The sequence below is a fragment of the Polypterus senegalus genome, chromosome 17 (genome assembly GCF_016835505.1).
Source record: "Polypterus senegalus isolate Bchr_013 chromosome 17, ASM1683550v1, whole genome shotgun sequence".
In the NCBI taxonomy this organism is placed as follows: domain Eukaryota; kingdom Metazoa; phylum Chordata; class Cladistia; order Polypteriformes; family Polypteridae; genus Polypterus; species Polypterus senegalus.
In genome coordinates, this window is record NC_053170.1 from 9,164,429 (window position 1) to 9,190,116 (window position 25,688).

Consider the following 25,688-nt stretch of genomic DNA (forward strand, 5'->3'; position numbering starts at 1 on the left):
GCAACATCAGACAGACAAGCTTGTCTTCTGTTTGCCAGGTCCAAAACACCAGTGTTCCTTGTTCCTCGTCGTATGTACTGTACTTCTAACTTAGTGCTCATTGGTTGTCAGCTTTCACGTACACTCAACGTGGCCTCCACGACTTAAGACTGTTGACCTTGTTGGGGATGTCAGTCTACACTATTGTTTGTGACTCACTATAATTTTTTTTTTTGTTCTGTTCTTTTTATTTCGCCTTGTACGATTTCTCGTATTAGAAATTTGTTAGTTTTCGCATACCCCTTGGGGTCAGAGCGCAGGGTCAGCCATTGCACAGCATCCCTGGAGCAATTGAAGGTTAAGGGCCTTGCTCAAGGGCCCAGCAGAGTAGAATCTCTTTTGGCAGTGACGGGGATTCGAACCGGCAACCCTCGGGTTAAATAGTTAAATAAAGCCTGCGCCTGAAAAAAAAATCAAGGGAAAAGTTGTGTAATATGACAGGGCCTAAAGCTGATGTCACATCACATGACTTCTAGTCATGTGATGTGATTAGAATTGCAACCCGACGTTGCCGATCTTGTCACTGGACTATACCATCTTTAAACAAATGAAAATTGCTGGGCATGTTGCTGGGCATGTTTACCCGACTGCGTTCCAACTTTCCAGTGTGTTTTTGCCGCCACCTTTTTCTGACAACCAATAACATGCTGCCAGATGGTGCCGGTGCTATACAAGGGGTTAACATGTAAAGTGAGTTCAACTGCAATATCTGCAGTTTTTGTGTCTTTTCCATTCTGTCGTGGTATGTAAAACATGAGGCATCAGACAGACAAGCTTCTCTTCTGTTTGCGGGGTTCAAAACACCCGCGTTCCTTATTTCTTGTCACAGCTTTTAATGCACTGGACATCCAGCTGAGCACCAATTGGTCGTCAGCTCTCCTACACACAGAGCGCACACCTACGACTAAAGACAAAAATCCAACCTGTTTATTTTAGTAATGGCGAGTCACGGAGTAGTTGGAGTGGGTTGCCGGGCATCTCAGTCTACACAATTGTGCCACCGACTTCCTCCAACTCACTAATGCCAGGCATACATAAACAATTGTGGCATGATTTTTGAGTGTGATTTGCAGCCTCCAACTAACTTTCTGAGTTGGCCCAAATTTCTGGTTCATCAACATTCATGTCACAACTGCATCTTACGATTGGGCTGTCGTATGACAGGAAGCATTTCTGGCAAGTCAGGAAATTTACTTGGCTGTCTTGTAGTATGAGTACGAGTCTCACAAGCTGATTTTCTGTTGTTGCTATAAAATTTTGTTGTGCATCGATGGCGGTATTTAGTTCATTGGGTATACAGTAGCTGTTGTCATGCTCATTTTCACTTGTCAGTTGATTTTTTAACCCGCTAAATTCAGACCATGGTCTGGACCATGTGGGTGTGTGGGATGGGTGGTGTAGCCTATCCCATAAGATGCAGGGCAGGTCCATCCCAGTGTAAAAAACACACACCAGGAGGTCACCATTCACAAACCTGCATATCTTTGGACAGTGGGACAAAACCCATACAGACGCAGGGAGAACTCGCAATCTCCATACAGGTGAGACCAGGGACACGAACTCTGGTCTCCTTATTGCAAGGCAGCATCATTCCCACTGTGCCACCATGCGGCCATTTCTGATTTCAAAAATCTAAATATCATATAGCAACACACATAAATGTAAATGGCCAATGACAAGAGTATCTTAGGAAACCTTTACTGGAAAAAAAACAAAATAAACACACAAAGGAAAATTACATTGACTATACGGACCTCTAATTTTCTCTGAAAATAGACAGACCATATTGTCCTCAACCATCCGCGTGTCCGGTTACAGCCTTTTTCTTTCTTTTTGTACTTTCAGAGCACAGCTTAGCAAGGGGAAGGAATGCAGCTGTTTTTGTTGTTGACGTTTTGAGAGGCCTGTGGTCATCACGTTTTTTGAGTGGGTAAAGCTGTCCATCGGGGGCATCGTGTACACGTATAGTCTGAGCACCCACGTCGGGGGCATCGTGTTCGTGTATACTCTGAGCAATCACGTCGTGGCATGTCAGTCAGACGTTCATACGTGTCTAGTGACTCTGTCGTGCAGTGTGAGTAGTCGCTTCCCTACGATTAATAAACATCTCCTAGTTTATGCCTGGCATAAGATTATGTAAACGGAGCCGGCAAGTGAAAATCGTTCGAAAAGTTGTGAAATGTGACGTGGCCTGCAGGAGCGTAATTAAAAAGCAAACGTCTAACCCACAAATGATTAGGCCAACTATCTGGCCACTGCATCCGTGAGAACGAGACATTTGCGGGCTCCATTTGCTGTTGTTTTATATAGCGCCTTTGTCGTCACCGTACACACTATTTAAAAGCCAAAGGCAGGCAATGTTTGAAATTATAGCTTAGGTCATGAGCGGAGAGAGCAGAATCTAATAAAGTCTTTAATGATTTATGGCAATATTAGACGAAACGGTTTACTTGAAAGACACAGATGGATTTATGGAATCCAATGAAGGTCACGCTGAAATTATGTAAACAAAATGGAGCTTCTCTGTGCAAATTGAACTGCCTCAACTCAGTTCCTGCCGTTTAATTATATTCCCCACGATGTGCCCCTTTCGAAAGAATTGAACCCTTGTTCATCAGACCGCCCGGCTTCGTTTAGTTTTTTCCCCTTGCTGTATGCTTGGCGTCCCCGCCAGTGTGGGTTCCCGCCTGTGCTCCCACTCCGCCCGATATTCAGTACGAATGAACGTCGCTGCGGCCACAGACACTGACTTCATTGTTTTAATGTTGATTTGAGATTCGATGACAAGTCGAGAGGTAGCGAAGTGCGTGCCGTCTAACTGACCTGCAATTGGTAACCCGCTCCTTTTTTTATTTTTTTCCAAACTTGAATATTTACAATGGTGCTCGAGGGAAAGACGTGGATAGATGGCACAAAAGCGTGCATGTGGGGCGCAGCTGCAGCCTGACAGCCTCGGCTTACGCCTCTGAACTTGGCACAAAGCAGCGCCAGCCGCAGTCGCGGTGCCCATTCTGCAGTGGGCGGCGGTGTTCGAACCGTTTAAAAAACGCTGCCTTTGTCTCTTTGTGCGAAGTCCCCGACGCACGTATGAATTAGATTTTCTTTTTTTGGCACGGCGTGACACTTTTTTCCAGGTTTTCATTCGGTTACCCCGTCATATGTTCTCTAAATACTGTTTTCCAAGTTGTGCAGCCATTCTCCAGGCGGGCACGCAGAACAATGGCCTAAATTAGGTACCGCGCGAGTCGTAAAAAAGCGCTGACATAACCGGACTATTAAATTTGGTCAGAATGCGGTGTAGATCGCGTCACTCCGTGCACTGGGGAAAAGAAGCCTTATGGGTCTCTATGTATAAAACGGCCAGTAACACTTAAAGAACATTATGTCCCCCAACGGGAGGGTATAGACTTACAGACCCCTAAAGCCTTTCGCACGTTTGTTTGCTTTTCAGCATAAACACACTGGTAGGATTGAGCACCATTGTTCTCGAAAGGAATGACACCCCTCGACTCACATTCTCCCCATCCCAATGACAATAACTTAGATTGAATTATTTACTTTTAAAGTACTATGGGCAGAGAGGCACCGAGAACACAAAATAACATCCATGTTGTTGGCACCACCTGGGCCACCATGTAGCAAAGGCTGTAGGTTATGGCCGAGTAAGCACCGGCCGAGGGGTGCAATTGACTTAGGGGCGCCAAGGCACATCCATGCAATCCCAGCTCTTCTATTGAATGTCATTATAGCGTCTTGTACTTCGTTCTTCGACAGTACATACTGATACGAATGCGCTCCGATCTCCAATGGGTCCCCCACACCAACCCCAGCTCTTCCATTTGTTATACAATTCATGGACGCGCTCCGATTTCCAAGCATCCAACCGCCATAGTGTAGGGGCTCCGTGTATCCTCGAGCTAGCATTGCCCCCACGGTGTATAGCACATGTTCTTTATCCATCAGGTGTTTGCCCCACCTCTTTGCCTCAGACTTCTTGCTTCATTTTGTTGATCCTCGCCTCGCTCAGTAAAGGAATGGAGGTTGAGAGCCCCCATCCCTCAGGAGGGATAAGATGGTCGGGACATTTCTTTTTAAATAAAAAACATCATCTCAGTGGCCATGTTGTAAATTTAAAAAGAATTGAACCTATTTTGCAACCTGTAATGCCTTCTGGGTTGGGGCGACAAGTCGGAGTGTCTCTTTCGTTTCTAAAGTACGTATTACTGGCAACCGTACCTTTCCAGAAATATAGTGGAAGATGCGGTTATGCACCTGTGGGGTATGCCTCTTTGGATGAATACGTGTAAACGCCATGAGCTCATGTCCTGCTTTTGGTGTCTTCTTGTATCAGCTTCAGTTTTCTCTTAAGTCTTATAGTACATCATATACCGAGGACTTGCGCCCCCTGGTGGTTCTGCTGTTCAGCAGGGAAAGAAACAAGTGGCAGCTGTTTACACACAAAGCGCTACATGGTGCAAAAATGGACACAGTCCAGGTTACCTGGAACCCTTAATTTGCCCCTTGAAGGCAAATGTAACATGAGGGCGTCCACTGTACGCTCTATTTACTGTGACGAGCACGAAACAGAACGGTTTCTGTGCCGCTGCAGCTCTTAAAGTGAAGTGTTTACGAGGGGTTTCTGTGAGACGGATTAAGCAATCCATTTGCTCAAACGAGCACACAAACACGCACACACACACACACACGAGGAGAGGCCAGACTGCAGAAGAGACTTGGACTTAACATTTAAAGAAAAATAATCAAATGAAACATTAAGAGGAGTTTAGGAGGGCATCCAGGCCGATTAGCGGGGAGCCCCATCTGCAGATTCTGCCGAGTTTCAGTCGTGGTTATGGAGGCGAACCTTAGAGCAGTGGGAAGAAGGCGAGAATTTGATGGTGTGGCTGCAAAGATACTGAGCCCAGTGAGGAAGGCTCCTTATATGCAATAAAGACTGATTGTGCTCTATACTGTATATATATATATCAGTATATATCGGTGATCAGGGCGTATATCACAAAATATACTGCTGTAGAAAATATCAAAAAACACAATATAGTTGTTTATTCATATAAAATTATGTTTCATATTGCCCCATATCTTTTTAAAAAGGTAAGAAATTCAGATCGTTCCGTTCAATCTATTTTTTATGTATCAAGATGTGCATTTATTTAATTTTATTATTTGAAAGCATAACAGCATCTGTTGATTTCCTTTGCATTTGCCGTTGCCATCTTCTGTATTCTATGATGTATGTATACAGCATTATATTCCCAATGTCCCTTAAGAAATCAGAATTGTTGCCATCTCTGTCTGTCCTGCATTGTTCTTTATTATTAGTTCAAACGCCTTACCCTCTTCTGTGCATTTCTTTAGCTGAAAGTTTAGAACGATCACTCCACGTCATAAGTACAAAATTAGTGTTCTATACATTTTTCTCTTCCTATTTGTACTGTTATCATAATTGTGTTATCCATTTCACTGGAAGTGGCTTCAACAATTTAAGCTGTAATTACTACTAATAAATAATATAGACAACATGAAAAGCACTATATAAAGAGATTCATAATATGACTTGTAGTAAGCTTAACTGAAAGGTGCTATATGTCATATATGTACTTCTCAAAAAAAAATTAAAGGAACACTTTTTAATGAGATTATAGCATCAAGTCAGTGAAACTTCTGGGCTATTGATCTGTACAGAGGGGGTTGTTAATCAGTTTCAGCTGCTTTGGTGTTCATGAAATTAACAAGAAGTGCACTAGAGGGGCAACAATGAGACGACCCCCAAAACAGGAATGGTTTAACAGGTGGAGGCCACTGACATTTTACCCTCCTCATCTGTTTTTTCACTCGTTTTGCATTTGGCTAAGGTCAGTGTCACTACTGGTAGCATGAGGCGATACCTGGACCCTACAGAGCTGGCACAGGTAGTCCAACTTCTCCAGGATGGCACATCAATACGTGTAATTGCCAGAAGGTTTGCTGTGTCTCTCAGCACAGTCTCAAGGGCATGAAGGAGATTCCAGGAGACAGGCAGCTACTCTAGGAGAGCTGGACAGGGCCCCTCGTAGAAGGTCCTTAACCCATCAACAGGACTGACCGGTGCTCCTTTGGGCAAGAAGGAACAGGATGAGCACTGGCAGAGCCTACAAAATGACCTCCAGCAGGCAGGCCACTGGTGTGAATGGCTCTGACCAAACCATCAGAAACAGACTTCAGGAGGGTGACCTGAGGGCCCGACATCCTCTAGTGGGCCCTGTGCTCACTGTGCGCCTGGCACCGTGGAGCTCAATTGGCATTTGTCATAGATTACCAGAATTGGCAGGTCTACCACTGGCACCCTGTGCTTTTCACAGATGAGAGCAGCTTCACCTTGAGCACATGTGACAGACGTGAAAGGGTCTGGAGAAGCCGTGGAGAACATTATGCTGCTTGTAATATTGTTCAGTATGACCGGTTTGGTGGTGGGTCAGTGATGGTCTATCTGGGGAGCTATATCCATGGAGGGATGCACAGACCTCTACAGGCTAGACAATGACACCTTGACTGCCATTAGGTATCGGGATGAAATCCTTGGACCCATTGTCAGACCCTATGCTGGTGGGTCCTGGGTTCCTCCTGGTGCACAATAATGCCCGGCCTCATGTGGCAAGAGTATGCAGACAGTTCCTGGAGGATGAAGGAATTGATACCATTGACTGGCCTCCACCACGCTCACTCGCCTGACCTCAATCCAATTGAACACCTCTGGGAAGGACATTATGTTTCGGTCCATCCAACGCTGCCAGGTTGCACCTCACACTGTCCAGGAGCTCAGTGATGCCCTGGTCCAGATCTGGGAGGAGATCCCCCAGGACACCATCTGTTGTCTCATTAGGACGTTGTCAGGCCTGCATACAACCACATGGTGGGGGGCATACAAACTACTGAATACGATTTGGAGTTGCTGCAATGAAATTTTGACAAAATGGACTAGCCTGCCACATAATTTTTTCCCTTTGATTTTCAGGGTGTCTTTGAATTCAGCCCTCTGTCGGTTGATCATTTTCATTTCCATCCTTTTGTTCCTAATATATCACCATGTCAGTCCATATCAGTAGAGACATCCAGCAGGATTTTTTTTCCCATTGAGATCTTAAGTGTTTTCAAAGTGTTCCTTTAATTTTTTTTGAGCATTTTATACAGACACTATGAAAGACACTTCATAAAAATAAAATATATGTAATATATTTTGTCAGTAAGCCTTATTGAAACTTTGTTTATATAATATTGTCACTATGGAAGACAAAGATATACTTAATACTGTTTGCAGTGAAACTTACTGAATGGCAGTATACAGTATATAATAATTCACTGAGTAAATTCTTAGGCACATTGTGCTAACACTGGGTACGGCTTCTTTTTGCTGTCTAAACAGACTCAGTTTTTTGTACCATGGATTCCATGAAATCCTGGAAACATTCCTTTGAAATTATGGTCCATGTTGATGGGATTGCATCACACAATATCCATGGATTTGTCACGTGCACATTCATGCTACTAATCTCCCACTCAACCACATCCCAAAGTTGTTGTAATAGATTCAGATTCATAGACTGGGAAGGCCGCTTAAGAACACTAAACTCATTGTCATGTTCATGAAATCAATTGGAGACGACTTTTGTTTTGTGACATGGTTCATTATCATGCTGGAATTAGACATTAAGAGATGGATAAGGGGTGGGCATAAATGCGTGTGGTCAGCAAAATTACTCAGATGGGTCATGGTATCCAAGTGATTACTGATTGGTCCGAAGTATGCCAAGAAAACATTTATCGCACCATCAGCATCAGCCTGGACTATTGGCACAAGGCAGGTTGGGTGTATGGATTCATGATTTTGGTGCCAAATTCTGATCTTACCATCTCAGAAACTGAGATTCAGTTGACCAGGCTGTGATTTTGCAGTCTTCACCTGTCCAGTTTTGTTGAGGCTGTACCACTACATGAACCTGTCCTGATTTCATCAGATGTCCCAAGCCTGGACGATACCAATGTGAAATGTTTACTTTCTGACCCATTTCTTCAGTTGACTGGACATTAAGCGGGATTCAGCCTGGGATGGGGCATCGCTTCATTATAAGACACACTCATGTCACCCACAAATAAACTTAACATGCATGTTTTTGGGTACTGGAGAAAAATCAGAGTATCCAGAGATGCAGTGATCCATATGGGAATATTTAAAAAAAAAAATTCTGAGTTTTGCTGATGTACACTGTGAGAAGTGCAATTGAAGATGTGAGTTCCAAAATCTGCTAATTACACCTTTTGGTAAAATTTAGTGAACACGTGATTGTGACTTTTCATGCAGTTGGTTATGCGCCGAAAATATGTTTGAGCTTCAAAACCTGCTTATTGCAACAGTGTAGCACTATAGTTTTAGGGATTTAGTTTCAAAATCTGCTAAGTACGGACCCAGATTTTCCTATTTATCTCCAAAATTTATCTTTTGTACTTAGCTGATTTTGGAACTGAGCTCTTCAGTTGTATAAAGAATAACATAACTCAGGTGGTTAGCAATTAATTATATGTAAGAAGTTATATCTATCAAATGTGAAATGACTAAAGCTCTTTGGCACACTACTTACTAATTCACTATCCATCAATGAAGATCACCAAGTGCTGAATGTGGTTTGTGATGGTGCTCAATAGAAAACACAGAACCAAACAGTTCATTCACAGACCCTCTTATTCCAATTCAGGCTTGTCATATTGTGGACCATGGAAGCCATCATATCATAATAACAAGAGATACATTGATTCATAATGATATGTAAATAAACAGAGACATACTTTGCTTAAAAGTCGGCCTGGTGGTGCAGTGGTTAGGGCAGCTGCCTCACAGTTACTGGAGGTTGGGTTCAAATCCTAGCTTGCTCTCTGTCTGTGTGGACTTTGCATGCTCTTCCTAATATCCATGTGGGTTTTTCTCCTGGTTCACCAGTTTTTATCCTGAAATGTGTGCAAGTGTGACAGAGCGGGGTCCTGGTCCTCTTTACGCCCAATGTGGGAAATGCAGGCAGACAGTGAGTGAAATGGACAAAGTTTATACAGAAGATAAATGTAAACTTGATTGATTAAAGCAATCAGATTCTTAATGTAATGAGTAATCTGCCCATGTGATTCATAGTGATGTCCTCTATGAAAGGTGCCGTATAGACCGCCATCATAAAGATATTTGTTTTTAACTTGTGATGGTTGTCAGCGATAAAGCCACCGTATATAAATAAAGACATATTAATTGATGAAAGAAGTTAGAACAGAATTTAACTCTTTGAGGGCTGACTATTTTTCCAAAATAACTCTGAAAAGCACACAATGCACTGATTTCACAGAGAAATCAGCATAAAACATCTGTTGCTACATGCTGTGGTTGCTGTTGGTGCCTGTTTGGCATCTCTGGCACATGCAGGGAATCAAGGTCAAATCGACAAAGCTACTTAACTTTCCTTCAAGCAAACAGAGTTGAACTACAACATAAAGGGCAAGTTTTGTTGCAGTTTACAGCTGATTACCGTCCTCTACCCCTGAATTTCGACAAAAGTCAACATCAGCCCTGAAAGAGTTAATATGATAAGCAACGCTTAAAAAAGACCGAATGGTCCAGTCAGCTACGCCATAAGAGGGGCAATATATAGTAAAAATGCACGATATATTAGTTAGAAAATGCTTTATTGTATAAAATAAAATTAAAATTGAAAATAACATAACCTTCCCAAACCTACATAACTCAGTTTAGGGTCATCGGGACACAAAGCATCAGGTGCACTCCAGGATGCACTCAGCTCATTTTGATTTGCCACATGTTTATGGTGAAAGTCTGAGTACACAGAGGTAAAGCCACAATGGCCTTGTACAAGATTTGAACCCTGGATGCTTTGAGATGTATGGGGCAGGAGTGCTACTCGCTACAACCAACCATAGCTGAAAGCAAGAATCAGTAAATTCACCAAAGTGATGAATAATTGTGCCGACTAGGAAAGACTCTATACAGAATGACCGCTAGAATCATTTGGAAAGGTGCTGGATAGCACACGCCACTCTCTTGGTGGATGGTTGGCTTTATTCTCAAAAGTGCCATTTAAAATAAGGAGGGTGTGCAGAGAGCTGTGGACAACTGGACTGCTTCAAGTAACACCTCAGCTGGGAGCAGAGGCCTCCCACACAAACACTGAGCATCTTGTGCCTGCGTAACAGAAGTTCACTTGAGACACATGGAGAGCTATTGACCAATGAGCCTCCCCGAGGTTTGGGGACTTTGGGACTGCAACACACTACAACGGATAGTGAGAGCAGCTGAGAAGCTTATCGATGTGCCTCTGCCTTCTCTAAAAGACATTTACCAAACCTGCTGCTATAACAGAGCCAGTGACATTGCATCCCATTCATTACATGGTCTCTTCACTCTTCTACTGTCTGGAAAATGATAATTGTACTATAGTTTCTGCTCAGTTTTGCAGAACTGAGTAACAGTTTCATACCACAGGCCATCAAAATTTTGAATGCATAGAAATGTATACTGTTACATTGTTGAACATTTTGTGTATTCTGCGTATTCTGACCCCGTCCCTATCCCAGACAACATCTCATTCTTTATTGCTTTGTGCTATTTCACCTCCCAGTCTGCTGCCTGCCACAAGCTAAAATCAGTACAAAATGATTTCCAGAATGGGCCAGATCTTTGTACGGGAGTGCCAACATCTCATAATAAATCTATTCATCTTTCTCACTGTAGACCCGAAAGCTGACCAAAGCTGAGAGACAGAGATTCAGTGAGGAAGTGCAGATGCTGAAGGGACTACAGCATCCCAATATTGTTCGCTTCTACGACTCCTGGAAGTCCAGTTTGAAGAGAAACAAATGCATCATCATGGTCACAGAACTCATGACGTCAGGCACCCTCAAAACGTAAGTCAAGAGCAGCACCTTGCTGTGCTGACGAACTCAATTATTGCTGCCTTCTGCTGGTCACCGCTGGCACTGAGCCTATGAGTCTATAGCTTCACAAGAAAGGATCAAAGTGGTGTGGTATTCTCCTTAGCAAACTAATCTTTTACCTTCTATCCACTCCATCTTGTTGATTTTTTCATGACATTTTGGGATATCTGCAGAGGAGAGAAGCCCATATTAGCAGTCCCTGTATTGTGATATGCAGTAGACACGAGAGAGATAGCTCAGCCCAGGGGACACAGGCTTGCTCTTCTTGTATTTAACGTTGCTCTCCTCTCAGTTTCCTACACCTGTCTGACATCTTCCTTTAACACACCTCTGCTTGCTCTGGTGATTTAGGTATCTGAAGAGGTTCAAGGAAATGAAGCTGAAACTGCTGCAGCGATGGAGCCGACAGATCCTGAAAGGTTTACATTTCCTGCACACTCGCTCTCCTCCTATCATCCACCGGGACCTCAAGTGTGACAACATCTTCATCACTGGGCCCACTGGCTCTGTCAAGATAGGAGATCTGGGTCTTGCGACACTGAAGAGCGCCTCATTTGCCAAAAGCGTCATAGGTAATTGATATATGCAGGTTTGGAATATCAGTTTTAGTGGGCTTTGGTGGGGGCTTCATGGAATACAAAGCAGAAAATGTATTTGAGCTTGCCTTGTTGGCTTTGTAATTTGTGGTGTTTTATTTCCTGTTCAAATAATTCTAATAAATCATTTGTAAAAGATGAACTTTTGTAGCTGCTCAGCAAAATAATGTGATCTACAAAAACATGGTTGACATAAGGCCTGGAAGAGCAGGTTTCAAAAAGTACAAGGTAATGTAAACCCGAGACTGCATCTGAAATCGGCTAGCTGGCCTTAAATGTAGTCAGTCAAATAAGGAACTGAAAACGCACAGCAGGCTGATGTGATCTACATTTGGTTTCTTTTTTGTGTAACACAAATCTTGTGAATACACTCATTTTTTTTGTAATTCCATTAGAGGTGTTTGGTGATGCAGAATTAGGTTTATTTTTTTCATTTTAAAGTGGTTAAAAATATTTTCGTCTTTCTGCATGCTGTTGTGAAATTCTATACATGTGTCTATTTTGTTCATGAATTCCTAAAGAGTTGCTAGGGAGTAATGTTGAACCTACAGTAAAATTTTTATTTTTGTACTTTTGTACCTCAGTACCAGTACCAAAACAATACCAACGAAAATAACAAATAGCCTTCTGCTCTCAGCCGCTTTGTTTACCCCATTCTGCATACAGGTGTGTCTCCTTGCTCTGACGTACTCCGCATTCATTACAAGGATCATATGGGGGTCCCCCTCAGATTTTCCGCTTGTTAATGTGTTAATATAAATATACATAGCTTTACAGAATATTAGACTCTCTTTGGCAAATGGCATCTGATTAAAATGTAAATGAAATCAAAGATTTGGGGTTGTAAGTGTCTCTCCGATCATACAACTTACAGCTCTGATGCCGCAATGTGCACCTCTATGCCCTGCCCTTTAACGTGAGCCTCACTGCTCCACCACACTGTGGGGTCCTCGGATTTTCCAGCATTTTAATATAGTGAGAAGTCAAGCACAGTGACCCATTTTATAGGCTAACTAAAAAGATTACAATGTGCAAGTTTTCGAGGCAACTCAGGCCCCTTCTTCAGGCGAGATGCAAATGGGGCCTAAGTTGCCTCGAAAACTTGCACATTGTAATCTTTTTAGTTAGCCAATTAAAGGGGTCACTGTGCTTGACTTCTCACTACATTCATAATGGCTAACACGGTACAACACCCTAGTACTGCAGCATGTTAATATAAAGATATAGGTACAGCACTAATCACTGTCTTTCCAAAACAAAATAAGGACTTATTACAATGTGCATCATACAGACCAATTTCACTTCTGAATAACGACGTTAAAATACTCTCTAAAATCATAGCTAGAAGGATGGAGAAAGTGCTCCCCTCAGTAATATCACAAGACCAAACTGGATTTATTAGGGGCCGACACTTATCTTCAAATCTTCGACGCCTGTTTAATGTAATATACTCACCAACTAAATCAAACACCCCAGAAATATTATTATCATTGGATGCAGAAAAAGCATTCGACATGATTGAATGGAAATACCTTTTTACTATTTTGGAGAAGTTTGGGTTTGGCCCCAACATTTGTGCATGGATTAAATTACTGTATACTAACCCAGAAGCTTCAGTTTGCATCAATAACATTTGCTCAGACTACTTTAAACTAGAACGTGGCACAAGACAAGGATGCCCTTTGTCACCACTGCTGTTTGCAATTGCCATTGAACCACTGGCAATACATTGTCGAAATACTGATCAGATAAAGGGGATTAGCAGAGAAGGACTGGAACAGAAAATCTCATTATATGCAGATGACATGGTACTGTATATATCGGACCCAGAAAATTCTGTGCCTGCAGTCTTAGCAGCACTCACAGAATTTCAAAAGCTCTCTGGTCTCAGAATTAATCTGAATAAAAGTGTACTCTTTCCGTGAATTCAAGCATATAATATTAGATTAGACACCCTTCCTTTTATCATTGCAGAACAGTTTAAATACCTCGGGGTAAACATCACAAGTAAACATAAAGCTCTTTATCAACAAAATTTCGTCGTCTGCATGGAAAAAATTAAACAAGACTTGCATAGATGGTCAACCCTTCATCTCACACTAGCTGGAAGAATTAACACTGTTAAGATGAATATTCTTCCTAAGCTCCTTTTTATTTCAAAACATACCAATATACATTAATAAATCGTTCTTTAAGCAATTAGATTCAACAATAACCTCATTTATTTGGAATTCTAAACATCCACGCATCAAAAGAGCGACCCTACAAAGACAAAAGGCAGAAGGCGGCATGGCTCTACCTAACTTCCAGTTTTATTACTGGGCGGCAAATATACAGTCGATAAGAACCTGGACACAAATAGAAGAACATACACAGGCATGGACCGCAATAGAAGTAAAATCCTGCAGTACTTCTTTGTATTCCTTGCTTTGTGCTCCAATAAACACACGTTATCGGCAATACACTAATAACCCAATTGTGCTCCACTCACTTAGAATCTGGAACCAATGTAGAAAGCATTTTAAGACGGAGAAGCTTCTTTCTGTGGCACCCTGCAAAAGAACCACCTCTTTCAACCCTCACAAACATATGCAGTTTTAATATCTGGAAAAATTTGGAATTAACTTGCTTAGAGATCTTTATATAGACAACGTCTTTGCATCCTATGAACAATTACATTCCAAATTTAACATTCCAGCTACAAATTTCTTTCACTATCTTCAAATCAGGAACTTTGTTAAACAGAACCTTCCAGATTTTCCTCATCTTGCACCCTCATCCACGCTGGAAAAATTATTGCTCAATTTCAAGGAGTTAGACTCCATCTCTACAATATATAAAATCCTTTTACAATCCCTTCCTTTCAAAGATCCAAGAGGACACTGGGAAAATGACCTCTCAATTAATATATCAGAAAAGGAGTGGAAAGTAGCAATGCAGAGAATTCACTCAAGCTCCATATGCAAAGCATACAATTATACAACTCAAAATTATATATCGAGCACATCTGTCTCGACTAAAACTCTCAAAATGTTTCCAGGGCATGATCCAACCTGCGAACGTTGCAACCAAGCCCCAGCCTCACTAGGTCACATGTTCTGGGCCTGCTCCAAATTAACATTATTCTGGACAAAAATTTTTAATTACCTCTCAGACAGTCTTGGACTCACAATCCCTCCTAACCCATTAACAGCTGTGTTTGGGGTTCTTCCAGAGGGTCTTAAAGTGGAGAAAGACAAACAAATTGTGATTGCATTCACTACACTGTTGGCACGCAGACTTATTCTGATAAACTGGAAGAACCCAAACTCTCCTCTTTTAAGTCAGTGGGAAACTTATGTGTTATATTATTTAAAATTGGAAAAAATCAAATACTCAGTTAGAGGATCTGTGCAGACTTTTTCAAAACATGGCAGGATCTAATCAGTAATATTTTGAAATGATTTTATAAAGCACAGAGAATTTGTTGATTTAGGTATTTTTACAAGCCTTAAATTTTACACCGTTTGGCTTGCTCTCTCTCTCAAGGGTGGGGATCGATCTGTTCTTAGCATAATTCTTTTTTTTTGTAAAAACTTGATTGCTATGTATTGATTGTAAAAAAATTAATAAATTAAAAAAAAAAAAATATATAAAGATATAGGTTTGAAGACCTTTGCCCACCTTGGTGAATCGAGTCAGATGAAACATGTATATTACATAAGCGGTGTGGGAAGTGTTATTCAATTCACACAAACATTTACTTCCAGTACCAAAATCAGCTGAATGCTGGTGCTGTACCGTTTTAAAAATTGATCTTTTTTGGTACCCTTTTAAGTATTGGTATACCATGGAACCCTACTGGAGAGAGATGTTTGGGGTCACACTATTCATGATGTCCTAGGTGAGTGAGTATAAAGTTCAGCCCCCTTAGACTTTTGGATTGTCCCAGTTTGCAGGTGCTACTACATAACGGTGTTTATTGTTTTGGTCTTCGCTTAGTACTTTTGAACGTTGACTACGAATTATGACTTTGTTTTGGTATTGACGCTACACTTGATTGGTCTTTTCAGTTACATTCTTATTTTGGTTCATGACTCCAATCTTTCTCCACATCCCTTATCTTTCTGCCCTTGAGGAGTGCCAAGTTCACTTTAGGCACAACCATTGACTTGCAAAACACACTGAACAGAAATGAAACAGCTTCTCTCACATTTTGTTAACCCTGCTTAGTTTTTCTTAATGGTCTGTAAAGTTACTCTCTGGCTAAGTGGTAACATCAATTCTGTGAACCTCAAGCTCTACATCCGCTGACACTTTATCCTGTTTTCATTCAGGCACTCCAGAGTTCATGGCCCCAGAGATGTATGAGGAGAAGTATGATGAAGCTGTGGACGTCTATGCCTTCGGGATGTGCATCTTGGAGATGACCACGTCCGAGTATCCGTACTCTGAGTGCCAGAATGCTGCCCAGATTTACCGGAAAGTAACAAGCGTGAGTATGCCACCCTATTTCCTTAAACGCCTTACACTACCACTGACACGCCTGCGGACACACTTTAACATTCCAATTAAAGGCAGGCGTGATGTGGGTATTGAGGCTCACAATAGGGCCTTGAAGTCACCACACATCATCAGTCAACTGCACAGAATAGGCATTGCAAGGGCACCAGCCATAACCTTCTTTCAGAATGTGCACTTTGTGAACTCCTATCTTCATAAATAATATAAATAAAAACTGCGCTGCCACGGCAGGCTTCAGCTGTCAGTCACCCTGATCAAGTGTGATTAAAAATGGATGGCTGGACTGAATTCAATGAAATGAAAATGGCCAAATGGACTGAATGAATTAAAATAAGTTGTTATACCAAGACAATTAATTCTAGTCAGTCATTTATTTGCCTGGCAGAAGCTTTTATCCAAGGTGACTTTCACTGCACATAAGTAAACATCAGTCTGGGGGACTGTTTAGGAACAAGTGTGACAGGACATGGTGATCAAATTGATCACCACAAGTCAAGAACTCAGAACAAAATGTAAGGGAGTTACAATTCCTGGATTACAAAAATCCTAACTGTTTATATCAATTAGACAGAAATTTGCAGAACAAGGGAGTCTTCATTTTTCTTAAACACATTGAGGGAGTGGACGGTGGTAGTTCGCTTCCTGAGTCCTCCCTGCATGGAGTTTGCGTGTTCTCCCCGTGTCTGTGTGGGTTTCCTCCAGGTGCTCCGGTTTCCTCCCACAGTCCAAAGACATGCAGGTTAGGTGCATTGGCAATCCTAAATTGTCGCTAGTGTGTGCTTGGTGTGTGTGTGTGTGTGTGTGTCCTGTGGTGGGCTGGCACCCTGCCTGGGATTTGTTCTTGCCTTGCACCCTGTGCTGGCTGGGATTGGCTCCAGGAGACCCTCGTGACCCTGTGGTTAGGATATAGCGGCTTGGATAACGACTGACTGACTGACATTGAGGGAGTCAGATGTTTGAATGAAAGTGGTCATCTCATTTCACCAGCTAGGGGCAACACATGAAGAGAGTCTGGATTGAGATCTGAGGCCACATAGAGGTGGCATCACCAGACATCATTCATCAACAGACCTGAGTGGGTGAAAAGAGGTGCATATCTTCACTAGTGTCTCCATATATACACACACACACACACACACAGAGTAGGTACTAATCCACTCACTACAGGGTAGGCAAGCATCAAGAATTTGAGCTCAATTTATGTTGTTACAGGGAGCCAATTTAGTTATCTGAAAAGAGGAGTGACATGTGCTCACCTTAATAGGTTGAACACCAGACATGGCACTCCATTTTGAATCATCTGCAGCGGCTTGCTAACACCTGCCGGTACTCCTGCCTTTAGAGTGTTACAGTAGTCCAGGCATGACAAAACCAAAGCTTTGACTGGGTTTTGTGCTGCATATTCTGTCAGATATGATCTGACCTTGAAGATATTGTATAGAGTGAATCTATGAGACCGAGGGGCAGTTGCAACAGAGTCAGTGAAGGACAGCTGGTCATCGATCATTACTCCAAGGTTGGCAGTGCTAATAAGCCAAGATGAACAGAGATGGGGTGCTGAATGGGTGGACAAGCTGAGACAATAAGAACGTCTTTGCCAGGTTGAACTTGAAATTAAACAAATTGTATGGTGAGGACTGTAACAGTCTTCCTTATCTATTCATTCATCAGTATGCATCCATCCATCCAGTATCCAACCCGCTATATCCTAACTACAGGGTCACGGGAGCCAATCCCAGCCAACACAGGGTGCAAGGCAGGAAACAAACCCCGGGCAGGGCGCGCACACACACACATATACACCCACCAAGCACAATTTAGAATCGCCAATGCATCTAACGTGCATGTCTTTGGACTGTGGGAGGAAACTGGAGTACCCAAAGGAAAACCATGCAAACATGGAGAGAACATGCAAACTCCACGCAGGGAGGACCTGGGAAGCGAACCCGGGTCTCCTAACTGCGAGGCAGCAGAGCTACCACTGTGCCACTGTCCTGCCCCTCTATAAGGCAGAAACCAGGCCTGGATTGGATTCCAATCCATAAAAGGACTTATACACATACCATCATATGGGGCCAATTTAGAGTCACTCACCACCTCAATTAGCTCATGTATGGGATGTTGGAGGAAATCCTTCACACACACACACACACACTGACATTACATTACAGATTACATCCAATTACATCTCCAGACCCCCTTTCCGTGTGGAATTTGCATGTTCTCCACATGTGTATGTGGATTTTTTTTCTGGATCCTGCAGTCTTTCTATCTATTTTAGGGTAACTGGTCCTGGTATGAGTGTGAGTGTGTGTATGTAAGCCATGTGACAGAACAATTTCTTTCTCCGGGGCTGTTTTCTGCCTTGTACTGAGAGCTGCTAGGCTAGACTCTGCCCCCTTGTGATCCTGAATTAGATTAGTGGGTATGTGAAAATTAGGCTATGCCATGTTCTGATCTATGTTTTGTTCTGACACCAAATTTATGCAGGAAGGACTGAGAAAAAAAACAAAACTAATCCAGTCTAACTTTCATTAAGTCAAAAAAGGGAAAGGAAAACTCAGACTCTTAAGAACAGAACATTAGTGTTTTAGCAGGAAAAATATCCTTCAGAAAAATTGCAGAGTTTACACTAGTATTGCACAAACTTGGATAATAAGAATCCCATTGTGTTGGTTTATAAACCTTCACACTGATGATGTCATTTGGAGACATGCCCCCTAGCAACACTGTTTGTGTCTAGCAACAGGACCTAAAAATGGCTTCTTCCATGAAAAAGAAAATCTCATTGTGATATAAACAAATGAAATCGTACTTAATGCTAAGTATCAGAAAACAGCATTGCTTTCAATTTCAATTCTCTGATGTTTAAAACTAAAAGAATTACTCAGGAAAAACTGAGATCATAATGAAATCACAACAATAGTATGTTATATTATGCTATGTTATATTTAGTTATTCCATGTTATGATATATAATATTAGGTTATGTTCTGCTATGTTAGGTTATATGTTATGCCATGCTGTTCTGTGTTGGGTTATGCTATGTCATGTTATGCCTTGCCATGCTGTGCTATGTTATATTTGGTTATGTTATGTAATGTCATATTATGCTACACTATGCCATATTATGCTGTGCTATGCTATACTTTGTTATATCTTGTCATGCCATGCCATGCTCTGCTATGTCATGTTTTGTTTTTCTAGTTTTGCTTCCAAGGACATGTGTGTTACATTAGTTGGAGTCTATAAATGGGCCCAGTATGAGTGAGAGTGGGTGTACTCTGCAGTGGACCACTACCCTGTTTAGGGTTGTTTCCGGCTAGTGCTGCTGGAATAGGCTTTGGCCCCTTTCAATCTTGAATTGGATTAAGCAGGTTTGAGAACAGTATGTTATGCTATGCCATGTTAGGTTATCCTGGTTTTACTTCTACTTCCCAAGGAGATATGTGCGTATGTCAATTGGAGTCTATAAATTGGCCCAGTATGAGTGATTTTGTGTGTTCTGCATTGGTTCAGTGTTCTATCCAGGGCTGGTTCTCATCTTGTGTCCAGTGCTTCCAGGATGGGCACTGACTCTCATAGCCCTGAACTGGATGTGCAGGTTAGGTGAAGAATGGACTGTTGTGCGTATATTCATACATGAATAGCAGTGAAGCAAGGAGGCTTGGACAGGCCACTGATGTGGCTTATTGTGCGCTGAGAGGTTGACAAACAGATTTAAGAAAGTGAAGGTGCCATGTCCTACATGGCACGCCTACTGTATTCCAGGGCTCTCACCACTATTTATCTGTGCTCTTAGTGAGAGTTGGGGGGCCTGGCTGCAGGGCTCCCAAGTGGTTCCCTAGATCACTTATGTTAGGAAGTGGCCCTGGTGCCATGTACTGAATATGAAAGTAGCTGCAGTACAAGTCTAGGGGAGTTTCATAAACCGATTTGTTTTTAAATGTCCTCATTATGTTAACGGCAGCCTGCTTGGCCTTTGAAAATTTTAAACAACTCCACCTCAGAATCACCATTGCTCTTAAAACCTCCTGGCCCAAAGACCTCTGTTGTATTTGACCTTCTTCCTTCATAACAGAAGGAGAATGTTATGCACAGCTTCACCTGAGTCAAGCCGGAGGCTAGAAAACTAATCTTCTTCTTCACCAGTCATCCAGCAAATGGACCTTTCCATATTACGTCCCTGGCCTTGGAGTAAAATGAGGCTTTAAATGGCCCTTAATGACGCGTGACGTTCCTAAGAAAACATGCATTATGCCTTTAAGCCTACAGGGCACTAGAGCTGGGCCTGGTGCCAGATCTAAAAATAAAACCAGCATAGAAGTGATAACCCGGACAAGGGTATGGACATCCTAATCCAACTGAGATGGAACTTCTACCACTGGAGTGAACCCATCCAGAAGGACTGCCATAAGAATATCTGTGTGACTGGGCAGAAAACGGTAGCCACACACCAACATCAGCCTTTAAGGGCACCAACTCCTAATGGCATGACCTCAGTGGTGAGACAAGTATCATCCAAAGATATAAAAAGGACTTTGATCATCAAATTGTGCTGTACTGCTTTTGAACATTTAAGGCCAATGGAAGATCAGGGAGTTTGGTGCAGGGAGGTGGACGATTGTGGTTCACTGCAGAGGATCAGTGTAAGCTGCCTTTGTATTTGTTTTATTTCTGCCACTGTCTTCACTTTGCCACGTTTACTGTTTACATCAACTGTTATGCCAAAGCAATATGTGTCAAAAGGCACTATATAAAAGAACTCTGGCCAGATTTGAAGAGCCCCATTGCTCTAGTAGTTTTGCTCCTCACTGTATATGTATAATTTTAATGTGAAAAAATAAGTAAACCCCACAAAATGTTTTTTCTTTTTTTTAACATATGTGGACATATCAAGATTTGATCTTCATATAAACAACATCTATAGATAAAGGTGTTATAATATAATAAGTATCAAGCCACATTTACATTTTGTAGTCCATTGCATAATTTTAATAAACATAAATGCAAATTTCATATGTGGAGAAAGCAAGTCCTCTCCTACACTTAGTACTACCATCGATACCTCAAATTAGAATCAGATGCACCAGATCAAAACATCGTTAGAGAGCTTCTTGTCAAACGAAGGAGCTCTCTGAGGTCTTCTAAAACAATGACCTTGATACCTAGGAGTCTGGAAAGAGATTTTAAAAGATCTCCAGATGACTAAAAATCAACCATTTCACTGTCTAGAGGATCATCTTCAAGAAAAGAAGATTTCAGACAACTTCCAACATGTCCAGGCAAGGCCGTCCCAGCAAGTTTAGTCCAAGAGCAGAATGGAAGACGCTAAGATTCTCTAAAAATCCACAATGGATTTTGTGCCACAGCTGATGTCAAAGTGGATGTGTCTAACATTAGAAAGAGGATGTACAAATTAGGTCTATATGGGAGGTGAATCAGGAGAAATCTGAAAAAACATCACTGCAAGGCTAAACGCCTAGGCAACGACCAGGACATCTGTTACAATGTGCTGTGGAAAGATGAGGCAAAGACAGTTATTTGTCCACACTATCAGGGACTGGGCAGCTCACCCACATAGAATCCACTAGGAATTCCTCATTGTGCCAGATGGGGCTAAGGAGAATGTGAGACCATCAATCAGAAGATTGCAGTTGATCCTGTAGTGGACTCTGCAACAACATCCCTAAACATACCATAAATCTACCAAGGAATGGCTGAAAAGCAAGAAGTGGAAGGTTCTGTAGTGGACGAGTCAAAGCCCACATCTGAATCTGCGTTGGGGAATTTGAAATGGCCTGCACGTGCAAGACACCCCTCAAACACCACACAGCCTAATGAGTTCTGCATGGAGGAGTGGGAAAATCATTGGCTGCCAGTCGATGTTAGAGACTGCTAAACACCTACAGGAAATGCTGACTTGAGAGGACAATGGCAGCTATTTGAGCCAAGGGAGCACAGATTAAAATAGCAAATCTCTTGATTTTTCATTGAATAAATTATTGCAAATTCAAATTGCCATTTTTTTTCAATTACATCACCTTTTATCTAAAGATACTTTTTAATTGAAGAACAAATCTTGATATGACCACATACGTTTAAAAAGAAAAGCAATCAATGGGGTGCACTTACCTTTTCACATTACTGCTGAAAGAGACTGTGAGAGGTGGTTTATGAAGCCAAGACCAACTCATTTCTAGAGAGCTGTCTCAAAACATTCATTGTGAAAAGTGAAGTATAAGACAAGGTCTGATTGGTCATGAAAGATTCATTTGTAGAGCTATAAACCACTCACTACAAAATATGATGTATGAAACAAAGACAGTGTGGATGATAAGTTATTAATTGAAAGGTGCTATATCACACAAAAATCAATTATTTTAACAGCGCTCCAAATCAAAGCATTAAAAATATATTTGTCCATTAGACAACACATGTCAAAGGAACAATCACAACAGAAAAGGGTGCAGACCACTTCATAGGAATCCAGCCACTAACTACAAATTCTAAAATCTTACATTAAAAAAATCACTCAGGATTGGGGTTGCTCTCAGTTACAAAAATCAAAATGAAAACCATCTACAGATGCCTGGCTACTCATTCTTTCTCTCTGTTTTTTCACCGATAGAGATCATTCTGAATATGTTTACATGGCTAACACAAACTGCCATAGGCACAAGCTTCACAGTCACAGGACATCTGATTGAGCAGAACTAATATGATTGGTGTTTAACTGCAGTGAGCTGATCTACTGCTAAGCATGGTGTCATGTGCAAAAACGTGTACAGCACAAGGTTAAGTTACGCTATCAGAGTGAGAAATTAGTCAAGTCTAAAAATGGAACAAATAAAGAATAATTCAGTACACCTAAAAAACGGCTGATGTATAAAGGAGTCCTGGAAATACAGGATATCTGGTCATCCTAGTGTGTACATACTACATTCATATTGTTAAGGGCCCGGTCTAATGTCTGATGATTATTGTGAGGTTGAAAATAACCAGAAGATGATGAACACAAAACAAAATGTGGTTGGGGCGGGCAAGTGTGGAAAAACTGTAGCAACAAAACTAAACCAGGGAACCAAAGTACAAAAAGAAGGACAAAAAGTGTGTGAGTCAAAAACAGAGCAAATTAGGAAACCAAAGATCAAGCCTACTTTTAAGATCTCTGATATTTATAAATACAAATTGTTCAAGACTATTTTAGAGAGATCTGAAAGATTTATATATATATATATATATATATATATATATATATATATATATATATATATATATATATATAGTGGGGTTCTGAAGTACAATTTGAATATTTATTTATGTTCTAAAATGATGACATTTTGGTTTAATTGCAAGAACCATCACTGTAACAACATTGTGTTGACTGTTTCCTTGGAACTGCATCTTAGAATTCCCCCAGATGGACTTGTTAGTTGTGCCAAAGGAGTAACGGTATGAAAGGTCATTACCTTCAATTCTGGAGTATCTAAACCTGACAGATAACAAAACTATTCTTTGTGATAATCTCCACTTATCTTTTCATTTCCTGGTTATGCTCCCTTGCTCTCGTGTTTTCACACTGAATTTTTGATTTGTGTTTTGGACTTTGATGAGAAATGTCTCAGATTCCCAGTTTTGATCTTTGCCTGTTTCTTGACTGGTCGTTTTTATTTTTTGTCATCTGTCACTCTTTAGACAGAACTCCTCCTACACTATGTCCTACACGGGATTCAAACTATGTCACAGAGAATTGTCTGGTGTTTAATTAATCTCGCAGCCCTATTTATACATCATGTCTAATGATGTCACAGCCACGCCTGCCACAGTCACATGACCAAACAAAACAGGACATTAAGTAAAAAGAACTCCTCTATTACTTATCTACATATGTAAAATGTCAAGGTCTGTCAGGCTGTCGTGGGAAAACTTCCAAACTACTCAGGCTAGAAACCTAATCATGTTTTTAATTAAAAGCTTATAAGTTGGTAAGTCTGGGGAATTAAAAAAAAAAAAGAGGTAACAGCAACCTTGGCAAAGTGAAACTGTGGTTGTGTGTTTATTATGGCAAACTGCTTGCTAAACCAAGTGACATTGCGAAAAGATAATGAAGAGCAGCGACATTTGCTGAATATAATGCAAATGGCAGAGGCTGATTACATCACAAAAGGCACCATAATAGGAAGAAGAAAAGCTGCAACATCTGCTGAGCATTAAGTGCATCACAAAAGGCAATTAAGTAATGAAGAACAAGACAGAACAAGCAACAAGATGCTGAAACACACAGACACACAGGAAGTAATCCTCACAATAGCTTGATAGGTTTTGCAATTTAAAGCATTTTAGGTTGCAGCAACTTGTTGGCCAAAAAAGTGTATTGTAATAAAACTACGGTTACTACAAGTACATCTATTGATAACATCCCAGGACTCAGTACATACGTGTTCAGAATTCATTATCCAGTGTACTTATTGTGTTTATTGATCAAAGAACATCAAACTTTATTAAACACCTATAAAGGACATCAAAGTGACCCGTTGTTGTGAGTATACGAGTCAACCACCATATTAGAAGAAAGAAAAAAAAGAACACCAAACAGTATCTGCCGAGTGTCAAGTAAACTGCACAAAGTGATAAAGTGATGAAGAACAAGAAACAATAAGAAGATAAAACACATTGCTAGGCAAGAAGTAATCCTGGATACAGAACAGCTGAACAAAAGACAAACACAATGATTCAAAGGCATGCAAGACAGAGTCCAGAATACACACGGCAGGGACAGAAATGCATGTGGATAATCAAGAAGATCGTCAAATAGTCGAAACCTCTGACCATATGAAAGCTTATACATCCTTATATTGATGATTCTTAACGAACTGTTATTCAGCACACTTACATCAGCAATGTGATTAATGTAATGCTGAATTTTTTAATGGTGAAAACAAAAGAATGTGCTGCCAAAGTAGAAAGTTTTGATTGTCAAATTCTTAAATCTTCCGACCATCTGCAGGCATTGCATTCATGTCCTTACATCCATATTTGTTTGCAAAATAGTACTTAGGAAAGTTAGATCACCACTGTGAACACTGTGAAGCTGTGTTTGTGAAAGGTAAAAACAAAAGAATGTGTTTCCAAAATGGAAACGCTTACCTTGCTCTGTATGAACCACCTTTATTTTTAGGACTGTGGGTCCACATGTTTGACAAGTTCTGTTAATACATAGACAGCAGGAACTCATCCTTGGTGATTCCAATCCCAAAATAAACTCAGGACACATGAATAACAATGTACTGTATATTGTGACACATACAGTATAAAGATCTGTAAAAGTCTTTCTGAGCATGCTCATTACAGAGGGGTCGCAATAGGGGGACAGACTTGTCAAAGTCTTCATTTGAAGTGGACATGCTGTAAGGTGCTACTTAAAGTGAAAGAAAATAAATGATAAAATCCTCATATTGAAAGGTGCCATATAGAATAAAGGCAGTTCCCTTTCTGAAGCTGTTCTCTATGCTGCATATGACAACGTCTGGTGACTACTATGAAACCATAGCTGCTGGAGTGACCA

The 25,688-nt window shown here is 41.2% G+C and overlaps 1 protein-coding gene across 1 annotated transcript in view; it reads left to right on the forward strand.

Annotated features, from left to right (window-relative positions):
- Window positions 1–25,688, forward strand: part of LOC120517577 (serine/threonine-protein kinase WNK4-like) — a 67,057-nt gene that overhangs the window by 30,372 nt on the left and 10,997 nt on the right. Inside the window, 3 exon segments of the mRNA XM_039739983.1 lie at window positions 10,820–10,992; window positions 11,374–11,594; window positions 15,935–16,092. Of these exon segments, the coding sequence (XP_039595917.1) occupies window positions 10,820–10,992; window positions 11,374–11,594; window positions 15,935–16,092 (552 nt within the window).